This window comes from Andrena cerasifolii, chromosome 7 (genome assembly GCF_050908995.1).
Source record: "Andrena cerasifolii isolate SP2316 chromosome 7, iyAndCera1_principal, whole genome shotgun sequence".
NCBI lineage: Eukaryota > Metazoa > Arthropoda > Insecta > Hymenoptera > Andrenidae > Andrena > Andrena cerasifolii.
In genome coordinates this window covers 12,584,478-12,602,336 of record NC_135124.1, presented here as the reverse complement: position 1 = coordinate 12,602,336, position 17,859 = coordinate 12,584,478, and the positions used below count along the sequence as shown (strand labels likewise).

The following is a 17,859-nucleotide window of genomic DNA, read 5'->3' as shown; positions in this document are numbered from 1 at the left end:
GTTTCGCGGGAGACAGTTAAAACGGCGGCGACGATAAAACCCGCGAAGCAACAAAGTCTCGGGACAGGACGGCTGGAGATAGGTGGGAAAGAATCCGCGAGAGATCCCCCGGTTACCGCCACGGGTCTCCGGAGGCTCGTAAATTTTCGCTTTATAATCGTCGTCGATGTTAGAGAGCCGAGCGCGAGCGCGGACCAGTCGCCTCGTTTCCAGCCAGGAAATCGCGGGGTCGTTAGACGCGCACGGTCGTCCGTTTTGTTACTTAATTCCGACGGGACGACGATCGGTGACGATCGAGCGCTAGGATCGATGTCTCCGCGATCGTTAAATCCAAGATTTAAGTGACGCGCATCCTTGGTCCAGCGGTTTATCGCTGTCGCCTCGCAATTTCCCGCCCAACCCCCTCGCGACGCAGCTTCCAACGAACGCTGCTTCCAGGAAATCGCGAGCCTCCGTCTGTGAGAGTCACAGGTCCACCCCTGCCGGAGAGTAGTTGGAGCAGCTAATCTCGAATTAATCGACGAATAGAGGTGGATACGGTGATCGATAGGCTAGGTGGATCGGAGAGATGGTCGGTTGGCGCTGCTCGAGGCCGAGTTGCTCGTTGCTTTCGTGCTTTTATTTGTTAAATAAATAATCAAGCAGTTGTTGCCGCGTTAAGCATAATTTATTAGCCTCCCCGACACCAGCGGGCCCCATCTCTTAAATTCCTTCCCCCTCGTTTCGCCACCACCGGCACCGTCGACCTTCGTCCTCCTTTCCTTTCGATTCCCTCCCGCGCTGCTCGCTGCCGTGCCTCTCTCGGTTCCGCGAGCCTCACCCTCGCCCTCACCCCGAGAGAGTGCGTGCGCCTATAAGCCCGTTTATTCTGCCCCCTCGATCCGTGGCTGGTCCCCCGTTGGCCTCGGCCGCTTCCCATCGGTCCGGCGCGGAGGAGTTAGCGGGCCCTGGTGCCTTATGCTAAGAGAGTGGCCCGTGGTTTCTCTAATTGACAATCGGCCGCGTTCTCGAGGCAGCCTGGGCCCGAGGTGGGAACCGACATCGACCACGCCGCGGCAACATCGTATTGTCTCTGGTTTTTATTCCTACTTTTCTGCGGCGGACAGAGGCGAAGAGCGAGCAAGCAGAGGCTCTCGTTTGGAGCGCATACCACTGGATCGCGCTCGTTTGCGCTTTCCACGGATTCGCGCGAGAATAGCCATGCCGCGCCGGGGCCCAGAGGATCGCTGGTGTGCGTGCTCTCCGTCGCGGGAGGAATTAACGAGTAACAACCTGGGGCCACCCTGACCCGGGCGCCAACGTGTCCCATTAAGGGCGCCCCTTTTCTGCCTCGACCAGCCAGCCAGCGACCGAAGCGACCGGGCTGCTCGTTATGAAAATTCCAAGAGTTCGAAGCGGGCCACGTATGGGTTCACGGATCGCGCAGGCTCCGCAATCATCGTCCTTGGGATCCACCGTATCGGCTGGACCGAGGCTATCGCGTAGACACAGGGACCCCCGAGTCTGTCGTTCTCCGGCACCGGATCGACAATTTGTAGCGCGTCTCCTGGCATTGCTGCTGAGTTATAAACACAGATGTAAAGCCTCGCCCCGGGAGGGTGAGCGTTTGGTAGTCCCGAACACGGGGTATCCAAAAAGCATACACGATCCCGAGCTGTCGAGACCGGTATCCACCTCCTCCGTCCGCTATAAATAGAGAAGGAAAAGGGCCCCGACTCGCGAGTAGAACGACGGCTCTGCTGAAACCAAGAGGAGCCCCGGGGAATTACGATTTCATCGTTCGCCCTCGCGGCTCCACTCGTATTTCACTGTGGGGCCCCCGTTCCTCCGACTCGGTGCTCCTATTCCTCCAATTCATCCTATTCCCGCACGCTTAGTCAGGGTGTCCCTTATAATGACTTCCTTTTTAAATTTAAGAATTCGCCCGAGACGCTCCCTGATTTATTTCCCTTTGGTGTGGTAAATACGTGTGCAAAATTTCGGCTCCATCGAACAACTCTAACCCTGCCTCAAGAGGCTCGAAGTATCAAATGAAACTGCGCTCTTGCAAACAGCTGTTTTTTTAATATGCAACCCTGTATATAAGTAAATATGTGATGGAACTAGAGTTGGGACTATGGATTATCGATATCTTATCGATAACTTATTTATACTTAATGCTATATTAATAATTATTATTTTTATTATTATTAATAGGGGTAAATACCGTTTGGTGCATTGTAAACAAACGAAACATTATGAACAGAGGACGGACAAGCAAGATAATATAAAAATGAAGATTAAAGTACACAAACAGCAAAAAGATGAAATGACAATTATAAAGAAGGCAACTTAATCATCCAGAATACGCAGAACTGAATTTCTAAACTTGGATAAGGAAGTAGCGAAAACGTCAATCCTATGGCAGTATCTATTTGCGAGCGCACACATTCTATCAAAGCAATTGTGATTAACGTATAGAGTGTGATGCTTGTCAATGTAAAAGAGGAGAAATAATATCGTTAAGATATCGTTAAGTGGTGGAAGAACGAAGGTGAACCCTGTTCTCCCCTATGAATTCCAGCAACCTTACCAAGTGAACGATTATTTTCTAAAGGTGAACAAAAAATATAAAAAAAGTTGACAGTGTATCGTAACTTTAAGCTTCTTGAAGCACGGTTCAGAATGATCCGATTGTTCCGAATTTTTGCATACTCACTTGGCACACCAAAATGAATAAAATTAGCGCGCGTCCCAACAGTTTATCGCACCTCCAATTCTAAGGGACAACCTACCCTTAGTCCGGATCCCCGAATGGCTCCAGCTTCCAGCAGAATCATCGTGTACCGAGAACTATCCCTCTTCCAAATACGGTCCCCGCTTATTACACGGATTTCGAACAGCAAACATCGAGCGGAGTACCGTTCCGCCGGTATTACCGCAGCTCGAGGTTCAAGCTTCAGGGGGCACGAGATTTTCTACGCATCGGCCCAACGGGCATCGGCAACCGCGTGCAGGCTACCTTAAAGATGGTCCCGAGGTCGGAGGTCGCGGGCTACGAGCGCGCGAACAGCGAGACGCGGCGATTATTATGCTTATTAAGGTGGAAAGTAATAAATTACGGGCGGGCTAATAACGGGAACCGTGAGAACCGATTGACGGGAGGAGGGAGGCCGCAGGAAGTCGTTCGTCCCGGCAGCCGCGAAAACGGTCCCGCGTATCGAACCCCGTCCGTTCAGATCGATTCGTCGGGGAAGCTGCAGAGCCTGGAGCCGCCCCGTTATTTGTTACAGCTCGGTCGCGCTAAGGAGGGTCACGCGGCCAACCGTTTCCAGGGTAATAAAGCGGTCTCGTTCTTAATTAAATCTAAGACAACGCGGACAAGCTAATTAAAGCAAACATCCGACGCGATAAAACCCGGGGATCGATCCCGGGGTACCGAATGGCTCGATGGAAAAGGGAGAAGCAGCCGTAAAAACGGATACTTCGCTGGTTTAGCTGCGCGTGGAATGGTCCCTGGCTGCTCCCTCCGAAGTGGAGCTGTCGCGATCTGTCTGGCGAGGAATCGGCCGCAGGTATCGCGTCGATTTTCCTCGTTCCGAAGCGAGACGATGGAATCCCGTCGGTACACGTGTGCGTACATAGTTCGAGCGATAATGGCTGCTCGCCAGCCGATACAGAGATAGTCTCGGTTAAGTGCCCGCGTGCGAGAGAAACCAGAGGGTGGAGGGTCGCGCGTCGACAGGGTTAAACATAAATCAATCTTTGAACCGAGAAGAAGCAACCGAACGAGTGACTCGAAGACTCGTAGGTGGCTCGAAATGCGTAGCAGTCGACCAAGTGGAATGAGACTGTCGAGGCCAGACCGCGAAAGAATCCTTCTGCTGGGATTTTCTCTAATCTTCGTGCGCGTAGACCTCTGTGCAATGTTTCCCCTGGTGGACGCCTGGAGAGTGAACGCGGCAGCGGGATAGTTAAAGGTTTCCCGATATCAAAGCGCGCCTGTATGTACACGTGTACGAGGCTTGGTGCATCTCGCAACAAGCGTAGCTCGGTAGCCGGGCCCTCGCATCCTGGTCCACGGATGAGGCACGTACAGAGGGAGAGAGAGAAAGAGTGGTTGCGCTGTCGCGCGGCGTGGCTCGCGGTAATAGGATTTCACGTAAGCAGCCTCCCAGGCAGCGGCCAAAAATCGAAGGAGCTTACGGAGAGATGCGCCGCCGGCCGGTGCAGCCACCGTGCTGCTGCGAACCAACGAAACGGGCAAGATAAAAAGAAGGAGAGGGACGGACACGATCCGCAGGGAGAGCGAGAGAGCGGCCGAGAGGGTGGGCCGTGGGGGCACGGGGAGAGACACAAAGGATGGAGGGAAAAGGAGAGGCGGCAGGGAAGAAGAGAGAACGAGAAGGAAAGAAAGACGTCCGGGCCGTACAATTTTAATTAACCCGGTACCGGGTAGCCGATCGCGATCGAATCGGGTGCACGATCTACAAGGAATCTACATAAGATCCTCCACTCGCGGCTACAACTCAATCCCCTCTTTCTATTCGGCCCTCGTCCGGGCCTTAAGGCCTTAAGCGGCCCGCCAGCGGACTCTGCTCGTGGACCCGGTGGACACGAACAGCCGCGCACAATCTCCGAGCTCTTCCCCCCCGTGCCCTTATCTCGGCGAGCATCGAAGATAGCAGCCTCTCCTCGGTGGCTGCTCGCCGGGATCCGCTCGGCGAGCTCATATTGTTCTCCGCGCGGCGTGTAACTTACCGGCCAAGAGAGGAGGCCGCTTCTCGCTTCGAGAGCCTCCTCGCCGGTCCCTTCTTATTCTACTTGTTTCCCTTTCTCGGGCCACGGGACCCGTGCGTCCGCGGACGCCTTAACGACTTCGATTCCTCCCCCGTTTATGCCTCCGCACAGTGGTCGAAAATCGAGAAAACCTGGCCAAAAAATTAATTTCTAAAGTCACCAGTTATGCTTTTAAACTCATCACCTATCTGACTACTAATTACCAACAGTTAGAAGAAACTAAGTTTGTCATTATTCGCAAAGAAACTAAATTTTGTCCTCACATTCGTAATCAACCACCTCAAAATCTTAGTATAGTCATTTCTGTACAAATCAAAGGTCGCATTCACGTTTCGTTTGGCCAGGTTTCCTCGATTTCCGACCACTGTGCCCCGCCTCCGCCCCGGCTACCGCCTGTCACGGCTCGCGGCCGAGATTCGAACGCGTTTCTTCCATCTCGAGGTGGGCATCGCGCGCTGATCGGGCCCCGAGGGACCTCGCGCGTCCGCGCGTATTAGGCCCCGCGGCCCGAGAGGATCGAGAGGACCGAGCGGCAGAGACGCGAGGACGCACCCACACGGAGAGGAGCTCGGTAACACGATAGCGGCCGTATGTAAAACCATCTGGTGTAAAACGAGCTGCTGGCTCGTTCGAGTATTAAATCGGCCCTCTCCTACCCCCTGCTCCCCTCGCAGCCACCATCCCTCTCCGATCCACGCTCTTGTTCCTCTCGATCGCTTTCTCCCTCTCCTCCCCTCTCTCCGAATCGGTCCCTTTATCCGACTCCACCTCGTTCCTTTTTCTACCGGCCAGATCGACTCGCGAGGGAGGCATAAGACTCTCGGTACGCGCACACGTGGACACGAGGAATCCGCTAAGCTGTCTGGCTTCGACGTCGCGACGTGCACCAGATGAACTCGTCGCCCGTTCACGTGTCGGCCTCGGACGCGGCACGTCTTCTCGCGTTAAACTGCCAGCTTAATCGGCCGATCCACCGCGAGTGGAACAAAGGACGGCCTCCTCGCGGCCATCCGCCTCCGCCTCTGCATCTCGTGCGGGAAAGAATCCCGCTTTTCTCTCCAGAGGGGAGGAAAAATGCTATGCCCTGCACTGGTCGCGCGGGATCAAGGCGAAAAAGTAGGGCGAATTGGATGAATTTATTTTTCTCGGTGCAGAAATGTTTTTATCAATGAAATATTGCTAATTAGTCGCGATCGAGTGCGGACGTGTTTTGTTTTCGCTCCAATAAGTCAAGTTTACTGTGTGTATTCAGAGTACTCTCTCTACTTTTGTTTTCTTGCGGGCGAGAATTCTCTATAAATTGGTTAATCTAGTCTAATAATGGGAAGAAAAATCTGTAAAGGTTGCTCCACCTTGGTAGTTAACCCCATCGCATGCGAAACCTGTGGAATTTCTTGGCACCTTTCGTGCGTAGAAAGAACGGGTCATCCTCATTTCAACAATCAGTTTCTGCCCTGTCAACAGCGGGATACTGCAACCGACGTCAGCGATACGGATACACGGTTTGCAAATATAATAAAATCTGAATTTGCTAAAATAAGGTCTGAATTTAAATCTGAACTACAATTTTTCCTTTTCTGATTCAGATGAAAAACAACGAAGATCTGCTGGTTACCGCAGTCGCAAAACCGTTGAACGGAAACAGTTACCAAGCAGCCTCTTCTTCGAATTATTTAATGAAAATTTTATATTTTATAGACGAAAGTATGACCTTTCTAATGTATATAATGTTTTTCCGATAAAAATATTTCTCCACCGAAAAAAAATTCTTCAAATCCATCCTACTTTTTCGCCTCCTACTTAGGTGCGTGTAGCCCCTTGAAGCAGGCGAACGTTAACGGCAGTGGAAACCACACTTTGTGCCGGTTAATGGGCAATTAAAGTCTCCGGCTGTGCGTTTCGGGTAGAATACATTAAACGTCGCGCGCGACCCTAGCCGTGGAGAAGTTCGCGGGCACAGGAGCAAGGCGTTGGCTAAAAACTGGGGGCCGAGGAGGGTCGCGGGGACCCGCCTCGAGATTCGATTGATACTGCCCTCGGCGGAGACGAGAAACAGGTTGCTCCGCGCGGTATCCTCTCCCTCGTATCAAGGGAGCCTCTTGCTCGCATGCAGTGCGCGATGATTTCGCTCGCGATTACCCCGATACCCCGCGGATTATGACTCGTTAATTATAATTAGCGAGGGAAATGGCGATGCTGAGAGGCCGAAACGCATCCCTTTACGAGCGCGATTACGAGGAGAGGAAACGAAGACCGGGGCGGTTCGATCTCGAATAAACGACCGGGCGATTTGCATCTTGAACGCGAGAGTTATCACGGATGAACGATAAACCGCGGCATAATCGAGCCGCCGGACTGTCCGTGTCCTACCCGCCCTTTCCTCCTGCTTCTCCTTTTCGTCGTTTCCCTGTTTCGTGCGATCGGTGATCCAGCGACGGCGACGGTGACGGCGCGCCGCGGCACCAGCAGCCGGACGCGTTTAATAATAACGCGCTGGCCGATCTATCACTCGCTTAATGAGAAAGAAGGCGTATACGGAGTACACGCCGCCACGGTTCGCGGGGCCTCGTTAATCGCGTTACCTAGGTTCGGTCGTTGCCTACTTAAGACGCGCCACCAGCTTATCTACCGGCTACAACGGCGATATTTCAAAGCGTTCGAGCGCACGGACAGCGCGTGCACGCACGCTCGCGGTTCCCTCCTCGGCCAGCGGAAAATCGGCCGGTCGTGTAAACCGGGTAGAAAAATAGTTGGCTAACAGTGATCGTTGGTTTACAGCCACCATCTCGCCGGCGATCTTCAGCCGCGCTAATTTAGACGTCTGTGGCCGAGCCGCGATTAGTGTGATATCATAATTACTGTATACATAGGGGAGACCGGGGCAAAGTGACGCGGAAACAGTTTGGAGTCGAATAAAATTTTTTCCTTTCAATAAAAATGTGTGGAAATAGATTTATAATATAATTTGAACATTACTATTGATAAATGATGAATCGCAATACTTAATATAAATTTAAAGTATGTTAAAATTCAACTTGAAAAGAAAATGCCAAAACGACCATTTTACCCCATATATGGGGTAAAGTGAGCTGCAATAAAATACGAGTTTTAATTAAAGATATAGGTAATTATTTCAGTATATTATGGTCATTTGTAATTTTTTAAATGAATTTCCATTTTTTTATATCTGAATGAGCATAGTTATCATTGTGGAATTACACACATTTATTACGTCACGAAAATTTGTAAATATATTCTATTGTTAAAGAATAAATTAAGAAAACTCATTTTACCCCGAGGTTCACTTTGCCCCGGTCTCTTCTAGGTACGTTGCTAGATGTGATCGAACCAAGTGCTCGCGATAGTTGCACTGGAATTAGGAGAGAGTCGTACAGTACCGATCAAAGCCAGTTCTCGTATCTTCGACCAGATATTAACACTTTATATGTATTAACAAATTAAAATGACAATTCTCTGAAACTTATTTCGGGGTCATATTGTTTACTCCATTGCTCTCGATGTTCTGAGGCATTAAACGTATACGTTGATATTCAGGAGGTTAAAAGTTATTTTTTAAAGCTAACCTTTTTTTCTCATGTGAGTAAATAATTTTGTTCTATTATGTATACTATCTCTAGTCTATTAAGTTTACTAAAACGCCCTAGTTTTGCAATATTTTTTTATTCGACGTGAATTTATTCGATGAATAAACTTATTTTTTTTATTCGTTATTCGAAATTTTATTTAAATACAATTTTCCCATTTCTGTTGCATGGAATCATTTGACAAAAATTGGGTGCAGTGTACCGAATGTGAAGGTTGAGCACACGTCGAATGCACAGTTCAGGAGAATATTAATTATTATACTTGCGATGTTTTTACAGTTAAAATTTGAAAAGAATCTTGTATTGTACCAATTAAATGCCTTTTTATTAACATTATTAATCATTTAGACCTAAAAATCTACTAATTTAATAGCTAGTACTGAACGACAATTTTTCGTTTCCTAGAAATTACACCTTTTTTACTTTTGCGAATTATCAATTCTTATTATTAAATTTCACAAAAATAATTTCCCTCCTCTTATTAAGTTCCATCTGCACTACAAACACGTTTTTGAATTTCTGATTTTTATCGACTCTACCCCAAGATATAACAAAAAAAACTTAGAGCGGTCAGTACTGCACGATTCTCCCCTACATGGTTCCGCGATGGGGATGTCTGAAGACTAATGCCTCTCAACGTCCGAAGGAAGCTCTGCCACTGACCTTTCTCATAGTTGATCTGCCTCTCCTGCTGCCTCGCGTTGTCGGCCGCGACTTTCAGCAGGCCCTGGATATTCCTCAGCAGGGTCTCCGTACTCGAGACCGAGAGATCCTGCCCTCCCTGCGACACGGCCACCGCCGCGGAGGCTATTTGAGAATAGTTGAGGGCCTGGGGACTCTCGGACCCAGGCGCGGGCATCGGCAGGTTCTCCGGTACGTCCGACAGATCTGGAAAAAAAACAGAAATGCATCGATCAGCTTGGAATCCTTCCTGACCGTCCTCGTCGCAGGTCACGAACCCTTCTCGCCTATGAGCACAGGGGACCTTCTCGTACGCGGGCACGGGACCGCGCGCCTAATAAATTTCGCCCAAGGATCGTGGAACAACGTTCGAGGGAGGTCTCTCGCGTTCGGCGGAGAGGAGAGTTACAACGCGTGCGTGTTCCAGAGTCGTAATCCCGCGACGACTACTTGTTACCCTTCGCCACGTCTCTGATTTAACGTCACCGCGGACGAATTAAATTCGCGGATTAAACGGGGGCCGCGATTAGCGCGTGTACCCCGGCCGCGGCGGGAGGAGAAGCGGGGAGCCGAGAACACACGCCGAATTGTCGTCCCTACCGAGAAGCAGAACACCAGCGTCCAGCCGCGCGATTTATCCTCGGCCGTCGCACGAGGCGCCGCGGGATTTGCAGGGAAAACCCCTCGCGCAAGATTCCTCGAAGGACGCGTCGTTCCGGGAACAAACAACCCTCGTACCTCCTCAATCTCCTGTGGCTCCTTTTATCCGACCCCCGAACCCCCCTGGCCGCGCAATCGACGAGGCCCCGCGAGTCGATCGGCCCGTCGATCGAGCTACGCTAAAAGGCGGGAGTAGTCTCGTTTATTCTCGCTCTATCGACGATTAGCCTGGAAGCATGGTTTTCGTCGTTCCACGGAAAGGAGCCGGGGGATCGAAGGGGTCGACGGAATAAAGGATGCCTTATGGTTATGGCCGCAGAGGCCCAGAGTGGCGAGACAAGACGTCTGCGTGGGTTCTCCTGGCTTAAGTGACCGACCGACCGACCCACCGACCGATCGGGACCGCTCTCCGTGGTCCGCACGGCCCACACCGTCGCTCTGGACCCGCTTGCTTTATGGCCGATGATACGTGCTTTATTGTATCGTCTTTTAATTATCAGCGCGCACCTACAACGCCACGGCATTCGGTTACTTATTGCCATTGGCCGATTTAATGCTCGCGCGCCTTCGGTGCCGAACCGCCGTGCCGGCACCTTTTGATAGCGAAAGCTCCTCTCTCCCTCGGTTCCTCGCCTCTCAGCCACCATCGCTTTTACCTCTCTTTAAACCACCAGCCCGATTCGCCAGCGGTGTCCTTCCTCGTCCAGGCCCATTACAATTATCTGCGCCCAGGGGCCAAGGGCCAGCGCCGTTTGCGAAAATACGAGTGGCGCGGCCGCGACCCGCCCGAGTGAGGGGGCCCGCGTTCACGGCTGCAGGGGGAATCGAAAACGATGCACTCCAGATCGAGCCAGAGCTCCAGGAAGTCGCTGCGAAACGGCCGAATCGCGGTAGATCGGATTCCAGGAACCAGAGCGAGATAGCGGCGCGTCTCATTAAATCAGAACTGCATTCCACGGGCGTGTACACTCCCACGGGCGTTCGATGGGGTTCTACTTCGATCACCGCGAGGAGCACCGTAGGTAGGATGTAGCCGATGCATACGACACGCTGCGAGACACGGATTTCTTCCTCCCCCCGGTAGGTTACACGAGCCCCCAGAATTTATACGTCTAACTCGTGTCTTTCCCGAAATTTAGGGGCCCGCTAATTCCACGGTGCACAGCCAGATCCTCTAATCTGCCCCTCTGCACGCGCACCACCCCGCTCCGCTTCGCCTCTGGTCCTCGGACCCGGGTCCTTGGCGAAGCAACGCCACAAACTCTCCCCCCGCGTAATTCCAAAGTTCGCGCCGGACCAGCGAATATCCTCGGCGACGTTTTTTTCTCTCGTCCGGTACCAGGATCCCCGATGCTCTAATTGGAATATCCAATTAACGCGCGGCGCGGGGACAATCGGCGAATCGATTAGAAATCACCGCGATTATGACGCTTCGATGCGTCGAAGCGCCCTGGACAGCCGAGATAGCACCACCGACCACGGACCAAGATGCTTATCTAGACCCATCTTTCATTATTAAAACGAAACTAAATACCGAAGACGCGAGTCTAACGACCGGTCCGTTCAGCCAGTGGTGCTTCCCTCGTGGACGCGAACAATTCGGAGTCCCCGACACCGGTCGGGCACAGTTTTGAAACGCGCGTAGCAATCTTTTATATCAAGCTCCAGTGGCGGAGATCGCGTGATCGTTAGGAAGAAGAAGAAGAAACTCAGCATCGAGCTACTGAATACGAGAAAGTGGAAATCGCGCGTAGATCGGCTGATCCGAATCGCTGAAGGATACCCGAGATCGTGATAGGACGATTCATAGTTAGCATGCAAATCACGTAGCAGAAACGATTCCACGAGCGTCGACAGCCGTGCGTACAGCGATCGTGCTCGTAATCGCTGCGCGAGATCGGTGAGAATCGCGGGAAATCTCCGGATCTTCTTCCCGCGTCGGATAGGGCTCGAAACGCCTGGTGGCGAAAATTCCAGGCTGACGGACAAGTTTTGACAACCGCTGAGACGGGAGAGGTGCTCGGGAGGCGCGCGATAGAGAAGACGAATCCCAGGACGTCGTTCCTCTCCGAGCCGAGATGATCGATGAGAGGGTCTGACCTACCAGTCGTCTCGGGGAACTCATCTTTAAACGCGGTCTGTCCGCTCGATTCGATATAATTATTTTACGTATGCGCGCCGCGGAACGGGGAACATCGTTTCGACTTTCGGCCACACGTCAAATCCGCCGTCACGGTCTACCTGCCTCTAATTGATCGAGCGATCAGTCCGTCCCCGTGGCGGTATCCGCGCCTAGGATCGACGCGTATTCCGCGGGAATCTCACCTTCGTCCTTCTCGTTGTCGTCGTCCAGGTCCTCCGACAGGTTATCGTCCTCCTCCTCGTCGTCTTGCGAACGGTGGGACGCCTCGGCCTCGCTTCCGGACTGCTCGCCCACGCTTCCGCTTCCCGCCGTCTTGGACAGGTTCAGCACGGGACTGTGCCCGTTCGAGGAACCTGGGAACAGGAGGAATCGATCGTTAATCGCCGCGGATCTACCGCCGGGACTCCCGTCCGCGACATCCAGGGGCTACTCGCGAAAGAAGGAGAAACACGTCTGCCGACGGCGACGCGCCGATTGATGGATCTTATTTGCCTCCGCGCATCTTTGTTTGCCAGGGAACGTGCGCGCCCATCCACTTTCCGCGGATATCTGTCCGCTCCATTTCCCTTCCGTACCCTAGCATTTTAATCCTGACGTGGATAGATACTGTTTGGCCAGCGACGCCGACGCTGGTCAGAGTGACGCATCGCTCGTGTATATGTATGTGTACTTATACCTCCTCGCGAGTCTTTCGTATACTCGATTAATTTCACTGTTTCCTTGCGGTGGCTAAACAACTTTATGACGCTGATACTGTAACTGTCGCGACGAGGACACCCGCGTCTCTCGGCTACCGTCAAATCGGGTAACCTTGACCAGTTTTGGCAAATATTTCGAATTTTCTTGCTTGTAGCTTCCAAAGTAATTCAAATTTTATAATGGGGAATAACACAGGTCATTTTAACTGTTTGTAGCTACGTTAACCGACATACTTAGAAAATAGGTTCAGAGTTGTAACTCCAGCCTTAGATATCTGTCCGGTAGAAGTTTCTCACGTACCAATTTTTTCTCGACTTGCAGTATCACACTTCAGAATTTATCTAATTTTCTGTAAAGGTTATGCTTTCTCATAAACGACTGCATCTTGAAGTAGGCAATTAAAGCTACCCAAGGCAGTTTATCTGAAAATAATATCTATATCTATAGTTTTGTGGTCAAAGCTACCCGATTTGACGGTAACAGGTTAAGGGGTTATACCTAGTCAGGCGGCCGAAAAGAGGCGAATATTTGTGAATTTTTTTGAAGAAGCGGAAGCGTATATTTTTACAAATCTTTTTGCGCTTAAAAGAGCAACATTTAGAAAACATTTCGTAATTTTTTCGTAGAAAAATATTTACGTTTTTAATAAAGTAACAGCCGAAATCCGAAAGGATTTTTAAATATTTGGTTTTGCGGTCAGCACTGCCATTCGGAACCAGATTATCTAAAATCCAAAACCAAAGATTTGGTTAGCATATTAATGTACCTCCGATTAACGGAGGGAATTTCCAAAATATTAATTTAAAACAAAATTACGCCTATTTAAATTTGAAATCCTGATTTTTTCGCGTGATTTTTGCGGGAAAATATCAGGATTTCAACTTCAAAAAGCCACCATTATGTTTTAAATTAATATTTCGGAAAATTCTCTCCGCCAATCTGAGGATACATTAATATACTAACGAAATCTTTTTTGTTTTTTGATTTTAGATAATCTGGATCCAAATAGGAGTGATCACCGCAAAACCAAATTTTTAAAAATGCTTCTTGGATGTCGGTTGTTATTTTATTATAAACGTAAATATTTTTCCACGAAAAAATTACCAAATGCTCTTTAAATATTGCTCTTTAAGCGCAAAAAGTTTTGTAAAATAATATGCTTCCGCGTCTTCAAAAAAAATTCACAAACATTCGTCTCTTTTCAGCCGCCTGACTTGGTATAACCCCTTAAGCGCATCCGACGACCGCGCCACAGTCGAAATCCCCCGGGGTGAAACCAGGGGGCCGTCGATTCCGTGGGGCCCTCGATCGGAACACGATCGGATTCGAACTCGAAACGTCCAGTTTGTCGTTGATCGGAGCGAAGGAGGGCGGGTGAAGGGGTCGGTGGGACCGCGCGCTCGCCACCAGCGGGATAAAAGGTTCGATCGAACGGATTAAAATATTACGGGGAATGAGAAGAAAGGCGGAGCCGCGGTGCCCCGTAACCCGATATCGGACTTAATCTCTCCGGCCTCCTAAACGCTCGGCCGGGCCAGCCACGAGAAATAAAGAAACCGAGGAAAGGACTGGTCCCCGAGCAGCGGCACGCTCGGTTAACTCGTCCTCGACGCGGTCGGGAATCTTTCTGAGTAGCCTGGCTTTCGGTTTCCTCCTCGAGTTCCCTCTGGATCCAGGCGGACCTCGAGAAAAACACCCAGCTTCCACGGATAAGACACGGTGAGGCAGCTCGCGGAGCGATTGTTACGCGAACGTCGGACAATCACACTTCGGAGGAAAAATTCTTACCGGGATTCGCGAAACGGAGATGGAAAAGTGGGAAAGTAAGTATTAGGAAACCTGCAAATGTAATATTTCGTAGCGATTCAATACTTTTCATTACTTTAAATTTAAAATATTTAACTTTAAAATATTGAAATTAAAGTATTAAATTAAAATACCAGGTAAAGTAAAATTTCTTAGATTTCGGTAAATTTGCAAGTTTTTCCCAATTATTCCACAAAGCCACAATCCTAATACTTATACGTAATACTGTTCAGTGTATAGTGGATGAAACGAATGCGTCGAGTTCGCTGTATTTCCTTCACCCACGATAGCAGGATGCGCGACTGGTTTCTAGGAGGGATGTTTGGATTCGTTTGCCGGGGAATTTGCCCAACAGCAAAGCTGCAGTGACGAGCGCACAGGTCATCGTGGAGGCAGGATGCAGCGGTCGGCATACGGTCGTAATAGGATTCGCGGCCCGTAATACCGCTCGGCGTTATTCGCCGCGTATTATCGGCCGATTACTGTAATTACGGTAAACGAGCGTACGCGTATTTATCTTACCATTGTGCGAGCTCAGATCCCTGGGTTTTTGGTCCAATGCGAGTGCCCTCTCGGCGTCTCCTCTCTCCTCGCGGAGCCTGCAACCAGACAACCACACAGAGGATATAGCTTCGGCATTAATTCCGGGGGATTGAAATCGGCCGAGCGGAGGTGGACTCGGCCGGCGCAGGGCATTAATTAAATAATTATTCTAGTCGCGGAGCGACGGGACCGCGTAGGAAGATAAGTGCAGGCCTCATCCTCGGGACGCGCGTTCCGTTCGATTACCGTCGTTAATCGAATCGCTATTTCCCACCATTTGTCGCGCTATCACGCGGGCCCGTCTAACTCGCCGTGTCCATCTCTGGGAAACCTCCTTTTATTTCCCTCGATCGTGGCAGGTAGACGAAACCGACAGGAGGCATCCGCTTTCGACCGAGCCACGAGGTAGTATCCCGCGAGTTGCCCGGTCGACTCCGGAGCTATAACGCTTCGCGTCCAGTTGGCTCGCTTTAAATGGACACGAGGAACGAGGCGACGATTCCTACCGGTCCACCGGCCCGCGAGGCTCCCAGAGTCCTCCGCGCCTCTTTTATTTCCTTTCGGTTTCCTCGAATGTTCGGCTTTACGAGGGCCCGGGGCTCGTTAAGGTACACCAGCAGCGAGTCTTTATGCTCCTGCACCGCGAAACTTTTAATCTCGCCCTTATATTGTTCGGTCCTCGTGGCCACGGCTCGGTAGCTCGAAGCGTAATCGTTAAGTCCCGCGACCGAATACCGGGGCCAGCGTAAACCTGTCGGTTAGTCGCGGGACATCCCTACCGAGTTGATAATAGTCGGATGGCAAGAATCGTTGGCGTGGGAGTGGCAACGCCGATGAAATTTCGACGACCTCGACAGTCAACCCCTCCCACGAACGTCTCTTTTGGAAACAATGACGCCGCGGGGCAAGCGAATTGCCCGGAAGAAGTTGGAAGATAGAGTGCACGAGGGGTGGTCGAAAAGAAGGAGGGTGGAGCGGAGGCTTTTATCGAGGAAGTTTACGGTGGAGGTGATCCGCATATTTACGAATTTATTCGCCAACGAGCGCGTGGAGAGAGAACGAAATGGTTGTTTCCCGGCCGATTAGACTCTTCCCTCCTGCTCCTTTCATCCTCCTGCAAATTATTCTCCCGGGTATACTTTTTCCAGCTAGCTCGCCGCGCGGACGCGGAGGGCGCCTCTTCGCGCCTCGAATCGAACCGCGGACCATTAAGTAAGAAGTTAATATCATTAAACATAATATTGGGCGCATCTGGGAGCCGCAGAGCACTTACCGACCCACACTCCCTCCGGCCGCCCCCTCCGGTCGCCGCAAAACCACCCTCCAGCCCCGTCGACCTATCGTCGACTCACTCCCCCCCTCGCTCGCGAGCCCGCGAGCCCGCCGAGCCACCCCCGTCGACAGCCGCCTCGCCTCCACCTCGCTTCACAGCCCCTCGAACCTTAATTTTTTAATGAGAAAATGCTTTCAAAGAGCCGGAGAGAAATACCGGTGGCGCGTCTACGAGCGATAAGTTACGGCCGCGTTAGGCGGAACCGAGAGGAGAGGAAAAGAGCTCCTCTCGGTTTCTCTTGCTCTCTTTGCACCTCAACCTTCCTCCCTGGTCGAGGATCTTTCCCAATCTCGACGAGTGCGCGATCCATTTGTTCGGGTGAGCAGAGGTTTCGGGAGGTGCGCAGCGATTGAATGCAATCTCTCGACGCGAAGTTTCATCCCGAATGATTATTTTAATAGTATTTGCTCGCCGAGGAGCAGCCGATCCTCTGCACGAGATACGCGCCTGTATACGTGGCTCGCGATGGACGCGGGCGAGTCGGCCCTGCCCGAGGCCAAGAGACTGCCAACGAATAACAGACGCATCGCGCGCGCGTTCAATATCGTAACGACTTAATTTCGAGGATAATTAAATTTTAATTGGTAATACGAGTCGATTAAGACGGCCGATGGGTATCTCGGTCCGCCTCCGTTCCAGCCTCGCCCTCCGAGCTTTCTCGGCCGGTCCAGCGATTTCGGACGAGAAGAAGGATTCGGTTGGAAAGCAGCTGGATGAGCAACGGAGATAGAGGCCGGTCGGGAGAGATGGGCCGGCGGGGAAGGGTGAAGCGAACGAGGTGAAGGAAACGTCGAAAGGGGAGGAGAAAGGGGGTTGAGGGCCGATTCGCTTAGACGTCGCTGTAACCGGCAACGAGCCGGGGTTATTAAATTTGTAATTAGTCGAATATTACGGCGAACGTCGCTCGCTGTGAGCGCGCGCACGCGTCCACGTCTTCACGGTTTCGGCTTGCGCGTTTGCGTGCCGCGCCCGCGTGCGTTTGCCTGCGCGTTTACCTGGCCTCGCGTGAGTAGACACCTAGTGCGCCCTTTACACCGCGTTAATACATCATGGATTTCATTACGCGCGCCTACGGCTTTCCACTACGGAAACGCTCGGCCGCGAGTCACGAATAATTAGCGAGCGCCGTCTTACAACTCGCGAAGCTGCACCCCCACTGGCAACACGATCCGCGCCGCGATGGTTTTCCTTATCGTCGCAGGGATACGGAGAGAGAATTCTTTGGAATTTCGGAGCTTCTTACGATTCGACGTTCCCTGGGGTAGGGTGGGGCTGAAAGTCCGGCGGGTGAATAGTCCCGAATTCAAAATCTCTGTTCCTAAGAAACGTATTGAGTTTCGCAGTGTACTATGTAAAAGGCGAAAAGAAACGGAGGTGACTACCTAACTATTTTATGTATCGAAAACTAAAAGACATACGTCGTCTTTATTATTTTAGACGAAGTAAATCACAGTTTAAACGCGGTATGATTATTTAGTAATGTGGGGATGATATTGTTTATTACTGAATGATAATATTTTCTAACGTATATATCGCAGAAACTATAGAAGTACCATCGGAGCAAAAAGTTCCTCAGACTGAAAACATATATTTTATTATTTGTTTTCATA

At 51.0% G+C, this 17,859-nt stretch overlaps 1 protein-coding gene across 3 annotated transcripts in view; it reads right to left on the bottom strand.

The window, feature by feature from the left end:
* The window catches only part of Dac (dachshund family transcription factor), a 198,881-nt gene that overhangs the window by 60,537 nt on the left and 120,485 nt on the right, over window positions 1–17,859 (bottom strand). For all 3 annotated transcript variants that reach the window (XM_076816221.1, XM_076816218.1, XM_076816219.1), the window contains exons 5-7: window positions 14,896–14,972; window positions 12,051–12,221; window positions 9,048–9,272 (exon numbers count right to left, since the gene is read on the bottom strand). In XM_076816221.1, coding sequence (XP_076672336.1) covers window positions 9,048–9,272; window positions 12,051–12,221; window positions 14,896–14,972 — 473 coding nt within the window. The remainder of the gene's footprint in view (window positions 1–9,047; window positions 9,273–12,050; window positions 12,222–14,895; window positions 14,973–17,859) is intronic.